At 41.5% G+C, this 17,246-nt stretch overlaps 1 protein-coding gene across 1 annotated transcript in view; it reads left to right on the top strand.

The window, feature by feature from the left end:
* Nucleotides 1-17,246, top strand: part of Las (lipoyl synthase, mitochondrial) — a 226,933-nt gene that overhangs the window by 154,764 nt on the left and 54,923 nt on the right. The window contains exons 4-5 of the mRNA XM_080273291.1: nt 204-320; nt 2,111-2,267. Of these exons, the coding sequence (XP_080129417.1) occupies nt 204-320; nt 2,111-2,267 (274 nt within the window). The remainder of the gene's footprint in view (nt 1-203; nt 321-2,110; nt 2,268-17,246) is intronic.

Below are 17,246 nucleotides of genomic sequence, written 5' to 3'. Positions count from 1 at the left end.
AGGCTGCCTCTTTCATTTCATTTGTGTAGTCAGTGAGATCAAAGAACCCATATCTAGATTGGCCCATAATGAATATTAGAAACTGAGTAATGAAGATGGATTTTTATGTGCAGGAATAGAAGTCATTCTTTATACTGTATTATCTCTTTAGTATGTTGAGAGTAAGGTGTCTTAAAATGTAGTGTGCATGCTTGCTCTTGCAGATAAAGGCAGACCTGCGAGGACTTAACCTCCATACAGTGTGTGAAGAAGCTCGTTGTCCTAATATTGGTGAGTGCTGGGGCGGCAATGATGACAATATCTCTACTGCAACAATTATGGTAAATTATATTTTTTTCATACTCTTAATGTAACTTAGTAAATGTTCAGCTATCATGCTAGTATATTTTTCCTGTTTATGAGCTTAACTTAGCATGATTAGGGGGTAGTAGACCCTTCCACAGCCAGGAGACAAAACTAATGCTTCTACCAAAACTTGCACATGATGCACCATCCCTTCATATGACCAGAAGCTTAGCTTCTGTATTAACTGTTGTTACACATATTAGAAATAAGGCAGTAAAGATACAGACTCAAACTTGCATGCATACCCATTGAACACAAACTTTTTGCTGTGGTTATCAGTGATAAATAGTGAAGTTGGAATTGTAGCCACTGTCAGCCACATTTTAACAGTAGCTGTTATACAGTACTACTACTACTAATAATAACAATAATAATAATATCATTAATAATACAGTACATTAATGCATCATCTAATCCTTTGTTTCCCCATGAGGAGTGTAGGAACCTGGGGCTAGGCAATTTGGTCCAGACATTTAAGATGGGAGTGACCAGCCCAACTTACCCCTGAGTGACATTACGTGAGCAGTAAACCCCAACCAACAACAGGGTCAATCCGATGTTAAGGCTGCAGCGCATGTGGATAGCAACTGAGTGAATTTTTGTATCTGAATGTTGAAACAGGGATGTGTCAAGTCTCGATGGTTGTTCAGTCTATATGTGGATGAGGTTATAAAAGTGATACAAGTAAAGGCAGTGAATGTTGAAGCGTCCCTAATGAGAGAGGGCAGCGTTTGGAAACTTCCTGTACTGTTGTTTGCATATGATACTGTATTAGTAAGTGAAGACAAAGGGGAACTGCACGGCTTGATGAATGAGTCTGGGAGAGTGTGTAAGAAATGGAGTCTAAAGGTGAATGTAGGGAAGAGTAAAGTTATGGTCTTTGACAAATTAAGTCACTGAATGTACAGTGAGGTTGGATGGAGAGGATATGAAAACTGTGAGTACATTTAACTACCTAGGTAGTGTGATGAGTAAGGATGGAAGAAATGCTGCTGGTTCTTTGAAAGCAGTGATAAGAAACAGGGAAATGAACATGGAAGTGAAAGAGTGACTGCTTGACAATATTGTGACAGACGTATTTCTGATGTACATTGAGGTGGTTTGGTCATGTGGAGAGGATGGAGAGCGAGAGACCAATGAGGAGAGTGTATATGCGTGAGGTGGAGGGAGAGGGAGGCTGAGGATGAGATGGAGGGAGGGCATGGAGTGGTATATGAGAGAGGGGGGTGTGAGGTGTGAGGAGGGCAACAAAATGGCAGGGGACAGGGCGACATGGAAGCGATTTGTTTGTGGCTGTCCCTTACGGGATTAAGGTATACAGTAATAGACCGATGGATAGATATAATTCAACATGTATTCTTTCATAAATGGATACTGAAACTAGTTTTTTACCTCAGATTTTTTTTTTTTTTTTCATTGTGTTTCATGAATAGGGTGGAAAATCAAAATGCTTCCGTAATAGAAACAGGTTGTTATACAAGCTGTGCTGTAATGGAGGTAATGTATAAATGTGAGTGCAGGCACTCTTAATTACAAGTAGTTTTTTTATTTAATTCTTGTCTTACATCCACTGGGAACTATAGAAAAATCCTTAGCAAAGTTCTGTTCCTGACTAAGCTGATCCGTTGGTTTCACCCAGTTTACAGTATCACTTGTGCATGAAAATTGTATTTGAGAACACATCCCTGACTTGCAGTGAGGACTGCCTATACATGGTATAATAAAATGCTATCTTGGACTTAAATCTGACTCCTGCACATTCCAGTTGATGGGTGACACATGTACCCGTGGCTGCCGCTTCTGCTCTGTAAAGACTGCACGTCGCCCACCTCCCCTAGACCCAGATGAACCCCTTAACACTGCCACGGCCATCGCTAAGTGGGGTCTTTCATACGTGGTTCTCACTAGTGTTGATCGTGATGGTAGGAAGTCCTAGATCATATAAAGCTGTCATGAAATCTAACCACATGCACGCACGCATGCACACACACACACACACACACACACACACACACACACACACAAGTAGTGGATACTCTGTTGAAAGTATCTGCAGGATAATCAGAGTCCTGATTATCTAGTTTTTTAGTATGGGGATTGAATGGTGTCTTGTACTGTGGTTTAGGTTGAGTAGTCTGGCCAGTAAAACCTGGGTCAGAGAAAGAACTACTGATGTTCAAATTTAGTAGCTGAAATGACATCAAGGTGGTGACATCGAGTCTGGAAGGAGTAAATAAACCCAGGCATTGGGGAAAAAAATAGGAAAAAACTGTGAGGATAAAAATTTATGATGATCTAAAAGGATTTAAAAGCTTTAACCCTTAAACCGCGGGCTTGTTTTGCTTTGACTTGCGGCTCCCGCGGGCATATTCGCGCTCCGACAGACTCTCTAAACATATTTACCAAAAATCAGTTATTAGTCCTAGAATATCAAAATCACATATACTTATGGCACATACCTTCAGCTTTCTCCTTGGGGGTTTGTTGAGCCTTCGTTGAGTACCGTAGGACTTGTGGGGACCTCTGAAGTTGGGTAACGAAGTCTCCACTTTACACTTCCCGACAATTCGTAATATGATTACCACAGCCTGATATTATCACTAGAAACACTATTCTATGATTCTCAAATAGTTTGGAATCCATACTCCAAAAAAAAAAACACTGTGAAAGCAATGAAAATTACGAGGGTGTATGACCATCCCACTTCCGATCGTTCGCCACTAGTGTTGTCTATTATTCATAAAAACACTCACAGTTTATATTTCTGTTACTATATAACACATATATATGTACAGTCTTTATCCATAAGTTTCCTTCAGTAATAGTAGTTTATTGTCACTGTAGGGATTCAATTTCTTTCAGTAAAATACATAACATTCACATTCTTGTCCTGTATACTAGCATTGAGAGTGAATGTCACTTTCACCTTCACTCTCATAACTCATAGTATTCATACATGCTAGAGTGAAACTTTCACTTTCATTACCTCTAGTATATATACTCGTATTCTTATATTACAGTACCCTCGCGTCCAACACGCGTTAGTCCAGCATGATTCGGGTCCAGCACGGAGAGCAATTAATTAGTATTATTTAATACGATTTAATTATTGCAACACGAGTGTGTTAGCATAACACGCACAGAGCTCCGAGAAGTGGGCGAAATCCACAGAGTTCTCTCTAGCACGATCACCCCCGGTCCAACACGGTCATACTGGACATTCCCATGATGATGATAGCCAATGAAAACTTCTGATCAAGTAGCCTTGCCCGCACGCTATCGTGACGTGATCGTGATGCCGCCCAATTAAAAACGCTTCTGGTGTCACGTGATGTTTTGTTTAAATTTCTCCTGCCACAGCGCCACTCAGTCGCATAATTGCATTGGAAGGTGCTTTTTTCTTGCTACATTTTCGGCCCTTGTTACTGCATTTTACCCTGCTCACGATGCCTAGGAAGCCTTCTGAGAACCCCAAGAAGCATCGGCACCTCCCTCAGGCCACCAAGCTAGAAAGCATCGAGAGGAAGAAGAAAGGGGAGAGGAAAGTTGACATTGCCAAGGCCTACGACATGAATGAAGCCAACGTGAGGATCATAATAAAAAACTAAGACAAGATCCTGGCAGCCGAAGGCTATCACACGGCACTTCATACCAAGTTTGCCGAGAATACGATGGTAAATCGGAACGGTAACGTGGTAAAATTGCCGATGATACCAGGGGCATTTGGAATTCATCTGAATGGATTCCTGCCGAGGATACGACGGGCAAAACAGCGTGACCAAAACCCAGGCGACTCTATAGAGAATGTATCGTACTACAGCATTGAACATTTAGCCTGACACTGAATACATGTTAATATTTTAGAATAAATATCAATCGTTTTGAAACCCTTCTCATCGGCGTGCGTACCAGTTTATAAACAAAGTTGCTTCTCCTTATTCTCTACCGAGTCAGCGACAGCGATCACTTTCCACAGTCACGAGACGGGGCTCTGGCAACAGTGTGAGAAGCATGCACTTTGCCGAGGATTACAGAGTGCTAGGACAGGCAGAAGCAGGACCTTCCATGGCTGTGGATGAAGATAGTGATTCTGAGTGTGATTTCCAAAGATTTATGAGGGAGGTTGAGGAGGAGCAACAGCCATTACCCGCTAGTGACGCCAGCAGCCATCCTCCGGGGACCCAGTAGGACTACCTACAGCCTTGGATACCACCTTCCATTCCCAGCAAGCCCACCAACACTATCCTAAAAGGTTAGTTATCATTCATAGCACAGTACCATTTATTATAATTACAATAGTACCAATATATGTATAGGTATATGGTAGGTATTTAGGGTGACTTTTCCTAGGGTTGCTGACATAATTCATTTTTCCCCATAAGCTCTATTGTTAGTCCAACACGTTTTTGGTCCAACATGTGACCCATGCATGACAATATTATCGTGCTGGACGCGAGGGTACTGTACTACTCATTTACATTTCTATCTACGTTCTCTATTTTATTTACATTATTTACATTTCTATTTTATTTACACTGTGTTATGCACTGTCACTTGAAGTAACTTATAAAACTATTTTCCACTGTTCACTTATATTTACGTTCATTACTTTCACTTGCTGTTTACACATTATTTACAATTCCACTTGCACTGTTTTACTCAATAAAAAGATGGTAGTCACTCTCTGTCAATAATTGTCAGCCCTTTACCTCTTTCCACACGAGGTTTAGTAGGGGGTAAAGGTCACAGGGCCCTTTGCATGGGGATAAAAAGTGGCGGAAGTTAGCAGGAGCTAATCAGACATACTCCCACCTTCAAAGACGACATTGAACTGATAGTAGTGGCCTCCTGCTGCCTAGCTAGGATGAGTGCAATACTACCAACTTCGGCCCTGTGAGACCTGCTAATATATAGCAGTGAAATGATTGGCAGGAAACCAAGACAATACATAATAAATTAGGTAGTTCCAGGTGAATGTAAATATCACTTAAGCTTCTCCCTTCCCTCGTTATATGTATATTTATTACAAAAATAGATTATACGGCATATTTCAAGGGGAAATAAACAGCAAAAATTAGCGAACGAGTGCACGTGAGGTGTTGTCAGGTGATAATTAGCCAATTCCGGGTGTATGGCACTATCACTTACCTTATTTCTTTTTTGTATATATTATTTGGTATAAGAATAGGACATAGGGCTTATTTGAATGGATGAAATCAGTGGAAAATTCCAGGGAAGTTTTACTTAGCGTAGAATACAATGTGGCGGCCTGCAATAATTAGGTAGTTCCAGGTGAATGTAAATATCACCTAGGCTTCTCCCTTCCTTTCTTATATATATTTTTATTACGAAAATAGATTATAGGGCATATTTCAAGGGGAAATAAACAGCGAAAATTAGCTAACGAGTGCATGTGAGGTGTTGTCAGGTGATAATTAGCCAATTCTAGGTGTATTGCACTCTCATTTACCTTATTTCTGTCTTGTATATATTATTTGGTATAAGAATAGGGCATAGGGCTTATTTCAATGGATGAAATCAGTGAAAAATTCTAGGGAAGATTTACTTGGCATAGCACGGCCGGGCATGCGAGAGGATCGGGTAATGGAGGGGAGGTAGGAAGGGGAGTCAAGAACGAGGAGAAATGGCTAAATTGTCAACAATGGATGAGAGTACAGATGAGATTAGGAGTGCTGACTAGTGTTGGACATTAGCAGTACTGATAGATGATACAAGCCACCACTTGAAAGCCCGGGCGAATTCAAAATAACACAAAATCACAAAAGTGTCACCCCGCGGTATGATCCCTTGCTCCCAAGCGTCATGAAAGTGACGCCCCGTGGTTAAGGGGTTAAAGAAGAAAAGAATTTTGACAATGTATTCAAGATGCTCCTTATGAAAATTGAATTACAAGTATACCTCAATATACAGTACCTCTAGATGCAATACCCTGGCTTAACGATGGGGGTAGAAATACCATCATACCCCACCAAACAATGGCCAGACCCTGGTTAAATGATGCGTTTTGATTTTTTTACTGATTTTGATTATATTTTAGACTAAAATTGTGTGTTTAGGTTGATTTATAAACTGTTTCTAGACTTAGATTATGTGTGTTAGCCATAGGTAGGGTGAACATTGTCATTTTGGGTACAGTTTACTAAGCTTGATTTTTTTCCAGACATGTTTGACAATTTTTAGATTTTACTTCTTGGTTTTAGTGAGTTATTTACGGGTGTTAGGCTTAGGTTAGCTTCATTTTCAGCTGTTATGCCATTTAGATTGGCTTTAACCCCTTAACCGCGGGGCGTCACTTTCATGACGCCTGGGAGCAAGGGATCATACCGCGGGGCGTCACTTTTGCGATTCTGTGTTATTTTGAATTCGCCCGGGCTTTCAAGTGGTAGCTTGTATCATCTATCAGTGCTGCCAGTGTCCAACACTAGTCAGCACTCCTAATTTCATCTGTACTCCCATCCATTGTTGACAATTTAGCCAATTCTCCCCGTTCTTGACTCCCATCCTTACCTTCCCTCCATTACCCTCTCCTCTAGCCTGCCCGGCCATACCACGCTAAATAAATCTTCCCTGGAATTTTCCACTGATTTTATCCATTGAAATAAGCCCTATGCCCTATTCTTATACCAAATAATATATACCAAAAAGAAATAAGGTAAGTGAGAGTGCCATACACCTGGAATTGGCTAATTATCACCTGACAACACCTCACATGCACTCGTTCGCTAATTTTCGCTGTTTATTTCCCCTTGAAATATGCCGTATAATCTATTCTCGTACTAAAAAAATATATAAGGAGGGAAGGGAGAAGCCTAAGTGATATTTACATTCACCTGGAACTACCTAATTTATAATGAATTGTCTAGATTTCCTGCCAATCATTTCACTGCTATATATTAGCAGCTGTCAAGAGGCTGACATTGGCAGTAATGCATTTCCCTAGGTAGGCCACCCTGGCCCACCACTATCAGTTCACTGTCATCTTCCAAGGTGAAAGTATGTCTGTTAGCTCCTGCTAACTTCCGCCGGTTTTTAGCCCCATGCAAAGGGCCCTGTGACCTTTACCCCCTACTAAACCTCGTGTGGAAAGAGGTAAAGGCCTGACAATTGAAAGAGAATGACTATGATATTTCTGTTGAGTAAAACAGTGCAAGTGGAATTGTAAATAATGTGTAAACAGCAAGTGAAAGCAATGAATGTAAATATAAGTGAAGTGTGGAAAATAGTTTTATAAGTTACTGCAAGTGACAGTGCATAACACTGTGTAAATAAAATAGAAATGTAAATAATGTAAATATAATAGAGAACGTAAATAGAAATGTAAATGAGTAGTAATATAAGAATATGAGTATATATACTAGGAGTAATGAAAGCGAAAGTTTCACTCTAGCATGTATGAATACTATGAGTTATGAGAGTGAAGGTGAAAGTGACATTCACTCTCAATGGTAGTATACTGTACAGGACGAGAAAGTGAATGCTACATATTTTACTGAGAGAAATTGAATGCCTACAGTGACAATAAACTAATATTACTGAAGGAAACTTATGGATAAAGACTGTAGATACATATGAGTGTTATATAGTAATAGAAATATAAACTGTGTTTTTATAAATAATAAATGACAACACCAGCGGCGAACTAGCGCAAGTGGGAAGGTCATACGCCCTCGTAATTTTCATTGCTTTCACAGTGTTTTTTTTTTTTTTTTTTTTTTTTTTTTTTTTTTTGGAGTATGCATTCCAAACTATTTGAGAATCATAGAATAGTGTTTCTAGTGATAATATCACGCTGTGGTAATCATATTACAGGTTGTCGTGAAGTGTAAAGTGTAGACTTCGTTACCCAACTTCAGAGGTCTCCACAAGTCCTACAGTATTCGACAAAGGCTCAACAAACACCCCAGGAGAAAGCTGAAGGTATGTGCCATAAGCATATGTGATTTTAGTATTCTAGGACTAATAACTGATTTTTGGCAAATATTTTTAGAGAGTCTGTCGGAGTGCGAATATGCCCGCAGGTGCCGCAGGAAAAAGCAAAACAAGCCTGCGGTTAAAGGGTTAAACTTGTTTTTGGCCTCATTTGAGTGGGTTTTGGACTTGATATGGGGGAAACCCAAGGCTGAAAAACACATCTCATTAATTTTCATGTTAAATCTCCCTCAGTATATGATACCCCGTCTAACGATGGGTTTTTACCTAACCAATTGCATTGTTAAACTGGAGTGTACCTGTACTGGAGAGTTGGCTGAATGAAGTTAGGGTTGAGAGGGAAACTAAATAGAGTAATCGTTGTACTATCCGGACGCCAACTTTCCGGACTCCCCACTTACCGGACATTGTGGGCCTGGACCTTCGGAACCCATAAATGGCCAAAAAAAAAAAGAAAAAAATCCCCCCAAAATCCGAATTTTTTCCCACCCGAAATTTGAAATTACAGCGTGGCTCCGAATAGCCGTTTACACCACTGCCCCTTCACCCCTTCCTTCCTCCCCCCTCCCCCCTCCTCAGTCAGGGTTGCCATTTGGTATTTTTCATTACCAAATGTGGGCCAATTTGGTATTGAAGAGTTTGTTTGGTAGTGAATCAGCATGATCCATTACCAAACAGATTTTTCACATGTATAAAGATACAGAGAATGGAGATGGTGGACTATCTGCTTTCTTTAATGTGCTAGCATACATAGCGCAAAAATAAACATGCTGCTGATTATAAAGAGAGTGATTATTTCCATTTGCACATATAATTAGTGAAGAATAAATCCTTCCTTTAAGAATTTGGTAATGAAAAGTTAAATTTTGTAATGAATATTGAGGAGTTTGGTAATGTGGAAGAGCTCAGATCTGGCAACCATGTCCTCAGTTACTGCCTAAACACTGTCAAGGGTGGATGTTCATCGCAATCGATGGCGCACGTGCGCGTTTTGAGTAAACAGTGAATAAACAGCAATACCTTGCCACTAGACCACATGGGAATTTGCGGTGTTGTGCAGTGTTAAGAAATTAGAATTTAGAGTGTAAAGGATTAAATGTGGGGTGCAAAGTGGCGGTTGAAACTGGCAGTCGAAAGTGGCGTTGCGCAATTAAGAACAATGTGCAGTGTTAAACAGTTATAACTCACAGTGCAAAGAATTCAGTGTTGCACAACACTGGATTACTGTTCGTGCTTCAAGAGCTTTTTCACCACTATCAGAGCTTATGAGGAGGCGGCCACAGACGTGCTTTAAGTACCCCCTACACTTAAATATTTTCCATAACCACTTCTAATTCCCCATTCTCTGGTTCCTTTTCATTTAGAATTCAGTGTTGCACAACACTGGATTACTGTTCGTGCTTCAAGAGCTTTTTCACCACTATCAGAGCTTATGAGGAGGCGGCCACAGACGTGCTTTAAGTACCCCCTACACTTAAATATTTTCCATAACCACTTCTAATTCCCCATTCTCTGGTTCCTTTTCATTTATTTCATGCTTTATGACCATTATTGGTGTGAATAGGGTCTTAAATAGGTTTAAATTGGTGCTGTGCATATCCGATAGGGAGTTATTGATGTAGCTTTCAAAGTTAGGCTGGGTTAGGGTCCTTAAGTATCAGTCCAGGAGCCAGAGGCCCAATTTCTGGACGGGACCACTTTCCGGACATGCCTTTGGCTCTATTACATTGGATAGTGAAGGGATTACTGTACAGTGGGGCCCTTTGGATAACGACCTTATTAGTCTGCCAAAATGGCCGTTATCCATGAAATCGCTATCTGAGGGGCAAATTTCTAACCTAAAAAAATTAATACAGTCCTGGACTCCTTCAGCTATACCCCTAGTTTCCTCCATTAACCCTTAATATCACGTCATATTTCTTCAGTAATAAGATAAACGTATACTACATATTCAAAGAAGATTAACAAACTTATTTTTAATTCATTTTGAGTGCTTCTTACTGATAAATATAGTTATCGTACCGTTGCAACCTGCTAGAGCTGCTAAAAAATAAATACTGCATGCACTCTAGCTACACCCTAAATTCCTACTGTGAACACAAATAAAATAAACTTACTTTACATGCAAAAGAATAAACAAACTTTTAAATCACTTTTGCTGTTTATTGTTAAAATTACTGTCGTGCTTGGTGGTTACTGTACCGCAGCAGCCTGGCGACCACGGCCCTGACTCGGCTCACTCTCAATCTCTCATCCCTAGTCTTCCTCTCGTCCCTCACATTGTAACACACGCAAATGAACTTCATTCTTGATGCGGTGGGCCTCTGTTTCCTCATCTTCCCAACCATCATTTAGGTCCTCCTCAAGCTGAACAGGGGACATGTCGACATCGTCCTCTTTGTCTGATGAGGCATTCAAAATGGCTTGTCTTTGTGCTTCAAACCTTCTTGCTGCTGACTTAAAAATTGTGTGATCAGTGTCTGGCGCCTTGCATTTATTTTGTCATTCAGGTTCTTGGTGAAGATTTTCGTCAGATCTCGGAAATACACTAGCGCTTGGTCTCGACATTTAAAATGGAGAGAGGTTACCTTGTCTTGAACTTCGAACAGTACAGCCAGGATTTCAGACAAATCCTTCACTGTTGGCTCATTTGGTTTCTTTTCTTTTTCCTTATCTTCTTGCACTTCCTCTTCCCCTTTCTCATCTTGGTTCAGCATCTCCTCAGCAGTTTCTTCACGAACTTCACCTCCTACCAAGTCCACGATTTTTTTGTCAGACTCACACGAGAGTCCCAGCACTTTTCTAATGATGTTAGCAGTCTCACTTACCACCACCTGTAGCTCCTGCCTGGCTGCCTCGCCCGCCTGTTTCAAATGTGGAAGCAGGGGGGCCCAAGCGTGTGCAATGGTGGCTTGATTGATCTGGCCCCAAGCTTCACAGAACAAATCCACTGCATTTTTTATCTTAAAAGACTTCCAAAAGGCCTTGACGGTCATTTCCTCTTGATCCTCTTCCTCTTGACTTGCCTCTTGATCGGGTTCACTGTCGCTCGAGTTAGCCTCTTTGATCTCCTTCAGTTCTCAAAAGTTATGTCTTTTCCCTCAGTTTGCTGTGGAGCTTGCCGTAGAAGAAGAGTTTAGTGTTAGCAGTTAACTCTTGATCTAAAGGTTGAATTTTGGCGGTAGTCTTCTGAGGCATAAAAACAACCTGTATGCTAGGGTGGCAGTCTACCAGGGGTGTCATTTGGGGGGATCAGCGGGGAGCACTCGCCCCCCCAAGCTTTCTGATGGGGCCTCCAAATCAACTACAATTAATGAAAAAAAATATATAAGGTTAACACCATGAATTTAAAAATAATTTGTATTTAGCCTCAATACGTTTTGAGTGAAATATATCTTCCATGTGTGTGTGTGTGTGTGTGTGTGTGTGTGTGTGTGTGTGTGTGTAATGATCACAATAATTTACTAGATATATTAAAGGATGTCAATATAAATATGTTCCTAGCCTGCTATTCAGTTAACTTCAGTATCGAGCTGCTTTTTTATTGTATACTGGCTATCATTAAAAGGTTTTCCTCATCTTAGGAAGAACGTACCTGTAGGTAGGAGTCTTAAGAGTTCATTTAGATCAGTGGTTCCCAAAGTGGGAGGTGGAAAGATCCAGAAGGGAGATGAAGAACCATGGGACCGTGAGGAAAAAAAGGACGGTAGGGGGGCGTCATGGTGGCATCAGAACCAAGTGAGCATTTTTCTTTTTTTTTTTACAGAATCTGTATGACAAAATCTAAGTCACAAACACTTAAGTGACATGTATGCTTTACAAAAAAAAGAAAAAACATGGAATTATACACCAAAGCATGGTTTTATTTTGTTTTGTGGTTCGACGTCGGAGTTAAAAGTTCGATCGTTTTCTTTATCTTGGTAACGTGGTCTGGACACGATAGGCACCACAAGCCAGCGGCCAGCCAGTCAGACAGCAGACACCATGGGGAGTTCATTCTGCAAGGGCTGGTAAAGTATGTATGAACACAGTTCTATCTACCCATCTGTTGCCAGATGCCTTAATCCCGTAAGGTGTGGCCACAATCAAATCGCCTCCATGTTGCCCTGTCCCCCTCCATTTCACTGCCCTACTTCCAGCTCACATCACCCTCTCTCATATACCTCTCCACTCCATCCCTCCATCTCGTTCTTGGCCTCCCCCTCCCTCTTCCCCCCCACGTCAATCACATACACTCTCTTCATCAGTCTCTCACTCTCGATCCTCTCCACATGGCCAAACCACCTCAGTGTTTTTTTTCCTAACGCTTCCTATCACATCCACATCCACACCACAACGCTCCTTCACTTCCTCATTTGTCAGTCTGTCTCTCCATGTGACTCCACATGCTTCTCTCAAATAACTCATTTCCACTGCTCTCACTCTTGACTTCTGTCCCTACAACAAGGTCTAAGCTTCACTTCCATATGATAAAGTTGGTATCACAATACTCTCATGTAGTAACTTTTTCACTTCCATGCTCACTTCCCTGTTTCTTATCACTTCTTTCAAGGAACCAGCAACCTTTCTTCCTTGTTGCACCCTTTCAAGCACTTCACCCTCTGAACTTCAATCCTTACTCATCACATTACCCAAATACTTAAACGCACTCACATTTTCCATTTCCTCCTCATAGAACCTCACTGTACATTCAGTGACTTCACTTCTCTCGAAGACCATAACTTTACTCTTCCCTACATTCACCTTTAGATTCCGTTTCTTACACACTCCCCAAAACTCATCCACAAAGCCTTGCAGCTCCCCTTCGTCTTCACTTAACAACATAGTATCATCTGCAAACAACAGTACAGGGTTAGTCCAAACACTGCCCTCTCTCATTAGGGCTGTTCCAAGATCCACTGCCCTACCTTGTATCTCTTTTATTACCCCTTCCATATACAGACTGAACAGCCATGGAGACATGACACATCCTTGTTTCAATCTAACCTTCAAATAGAAAAATTAACTCAGGTCACTATCCACACGCACTGCAGCCTTAGCACCCTCATATATACTCTTCACGGCATTCAACAATTTCCCATCTACTCCATACATTCTTAATACTTTCCACAATCCTTGTCTATCCACCCTGTTATATGCTTTCTCTACATCCATGAAGGCCGCATACAACTTCTTTCCCTCGTCTAGAAACTTTTCCACTAAAGAGCTAAGAATGAATATCTGATCTACACAAACTCTTCCCTTCCTAAAACCTCCCTGTTCTTCTCCTACTAATTCCTCTGTTATTTCCCTAACTCTGTCAATAAGTACCCTACCATATACATTTCTTATTACACTATGAAGACAAATACCCCTATGTTTACCACATACTTCTTTTTCTCCTTTTCCTTTGTACAGGGGAATACTTTCCAGGCCAATCTGCACATCTTCCACATCCATTCTACTACTATCTTTCCCACCATGCTTTAGCATTTCACCACACACTCCATCAATTCCTGGGGCTTTCCCCATTTTAACTTTCTTCATTGCTTCCACAACATCCATCCTACTAATTTCCTCCTCTCTTCTCACATCCTTCTGTTTCCCAGCCATTCCCCAGCCACTTACACTCGCATTGCTTTCATTCTCTATGTTCAACAATACCCTAAAGTGTTTCCTGCATCTGCCCACTTTTTCTCCCTTCACTAGTAATCTACCATTTTTAACTTTCACTCCCCAAGTACCGTGTATAACTTTCTTTACCTTTTTCAAGGACATTTTCTTACATTCTCTCCACTTTACACTCAAATTCCTTTCAAATTCCTCATCCACTGTCTTTTTACTCTCTCTTACCAATCTTTTCAATCTCTTCCTCTCTGTATATAACTCTCTCATCCGTCTCTCAATTTTTTCCACGCCCCTGTTTCTCATCCAATCACTATATCTATCTATCTATTGCCAGACGCCTCAATCCCGTTTGGGGTGGCCACAAACAAATCGCCTCCATGTCGTCCTGTCCCCCGCCATTTCACTGCCCTGCTCCCAACTCACACTCCGCTCTCTCATATACCTCTCCACCCCATCCCTCCATCTAATCCTCGGTCTCTCCCTCCCTCTTCCCCCCTCCACCTCACTCACATTCACTCTCTTCGTCAGTCTTTCACCTTCCATCCTCTCCACATGGCCAAACCACCTCAGTGTGTTCCTCATAACGCTTCCTATCACATCCACATCCACACCACAATGCTCCTTTATATCCTCATTCGTCAGCCTGTCTCTCCATGTGACTCCACAGGCTCCTCTCAAATAACTCATTTCCACTGCTCTCACTCTTGACTTGTGTCCTTCCGACAACGTCCAAACTTCATTTCCATACGTTAGAGTTGGTATCACAATACTGTCATGTAGTAACTTTTTCACTTCCATGCTCACTTCCCTGTTTCTTATCACTGCTTTCAAAGAACCAGAAACCTTTCTTCCCTGCTGTACCCTTTCAAGCACTTCACCCTCCAAACCTCCATCCTTACTCATCACACTACCCAAGTACTTAAACATACTCACATTTTCCAATTCCTCACCATCCAACCTCGCTGTACATTCACTGACTTCACCTCTCTCAAAGACCATCACTTTACTCTTCCCTACATTCACCTTTAGATTCCGTTTCTTACGCACTCTCCCAAACTCATCCACCAAGCCCTGCAGCTCCCCTTCGTCTTCACTCAACAACGCAGTATCATCTGCAAACAACAGTACAGGGAGTTTCCAAACACTATCCTCTCTCACCAGGGCCACTCCAACATCCACTACTCTACCTTGTACCTCTTTTATTACCCCGTCCATGAACAGATTGAACAACCATGGAGACATGACACATCCCTGTTTCAACCCAACCTCCAAAGAGAAAAATTCACTTAGTTCACCATCCACACGCACTGCAGCCTTTGCACCATCATACATACTCTTCACAGCATTCAACAACTTTCCATCTACTCCATATATTCTTAATACTTTCCACAATCCTTGTCTATCCACCCTGTCATGTGCTTTCTCCAAATCCATGAAAACTGCATACAACTTCTTTCCCTTCTCTAGAAACTTTTCCATTAAAGATCTAAGAATGAATATCTGATCTACACAACCTCTTCCCTTCCTAAAACCTCCCTGTTCTTCTCCAACTAATTCCTCTGTTCTTTCTCTAACTCTGTCTATAAGTATCCTACCATACACTTTCCCTGTTATACTAAGAAGACAAATGCCACTATGATTACCACACACTTCTTTTTCCCCCTTTCCTTTGTACAAGGGAATAATTATACCTAACTTCCAATCCTCCGGGACTCTACCTTCCTCCCAGGCCAATCTGCACATCTTCCACATCCATTCTACTACTATCTCTCCCTCATGCTTCAGCATTTCACCGCATACTCCATCAATTCCTGGGGCTTTCCCCGATTTATCTTTCTTCATTGCTTCCACAACTTCTATCCTACTGATTTCTTCCTGTCTTCTCACCTCCCTCCTTCTCCCAGCCATTCCCTAGTCACTTATACTTACATTACTTCCATCCTGTATGTTCAGCAGTTCCTTAAAGTGTTCTCTCTATCTGCTCACTTTTTCTCCCTTCTCCACTAGTAATCTACCGTTTTTATCTTTCACTCCCCTCCTAACCTCTGCTAACCTCACTTCCACCCTGTCTTACTCTCTTCACCTCTTTCCAGAACATTTTCTTATAGTCCCTCCACTTTAAACTCAAATTCCTTCCAAATTCCTCATGCACTCTCTTTCTTACTCTCTCTTACTAATCTTTTCACCTCTCTCTTTCTTTCTGCATATAACTCTCTCTTCCGCCTCTCAACTTCTTCCATACCCCTACTTCTCGTCCATTCATTGTATGCTTTCTTCTTTTGTGCCACAACTTGTCTCACCTCTTCAGTCCACCACGCTGTTCCTTGCACCCCCCTCTGTCTTCTCTTCTTCCCACACACCACATCACATGCTGCACATATTTCTTCTGTAAATACCCTGCACACACCTTCCACGTTCCCCATCTGCTCCAGTTCATATCTGCCCAATCGTTCCTCTACTTCTCTCTTATACTATGCCTTTTTCTCATCCTCTTGTAACTTTCCACTCTCCTTCCAACTACTCCTTCCTCTCGTCTTTCCCTTCTTCTATTCCTCCATCTTACTTGTATCCTAATTCTGGCCACCACCAAGTAGTGGTCAGAAAGTCCACTGCCCCAACCTCTATAAGCACTTGCATCCATTAAACATCTTCGCATCCTTTCATCCACACACACATAATCAATCATTGCCTTCCTTTCATTCAGTTCACCACCCACCCTTCTCATCACTTGCCATGTATACCTGTGTATCATTTTATGCCTGAAGAGGGTATTGGCTATCACCAACCCCCTCCCAGCACAAATGTCCACTAACGCACTGCCATTCTCATCTATCTCAACAGGCACACCCCAATCACCAGCTATTCCATCCACCTTCACATTCCCTACTTTACCATTCATATCACCGATTAAAAACACTCTCTCATTCCTTCCAAACTTTTCCATGCACACTTCCACATTCGTCCAGAACTCTTCTCTCACTCTGCTAGCACGATCTTGCGTTGGCACATACACACAGACAATCGCCCACATTTATATTCCAACTTTCAACTTTACCCACACAATCCTTGACCTAACTGATCCATACTGTCTTATGCTCTTCTTCCATCTTTTACTCACAACTATACATACTCCTTCCTTTGCCCGCTCATTCTCACCTACTCCTGCACATATACCCCATCCATACCCCCATTCTCTCACACTTTCTCCTCTCCATTTTGTTTCAGTCATTCCACATACATCCACTTTTGCACCCTCAAGCACCTGGACTATATGCTTTTTTCTTTTGTACCACAGCCTCTCTCACCTCTTCATTCCACAATACTGTTCCTCTCATCCCCTTTCA

Source organism: Coenobita brevimanus, chromosome 54 (genome assembly GCF_032717465.1).
Source record: "Coenobita brevimanus isolate Jiangsu-jjx chromosome 54, ASM3271746v2, whole genome shotgun sequence".
Classification (NCBI taxonomy): domain Eukaryota; kingdom Metazoa; phylum Arthropoda; class Malacostraca; order Decapoda; family Coenobitidae; genus Coenobita; species Coenobita brevimanus.
The sequence above is the reverse complement of the archived record's forward strand: the minus strand, read 5'-3'. Positions and strand labels throughout refer to the sequence as shown.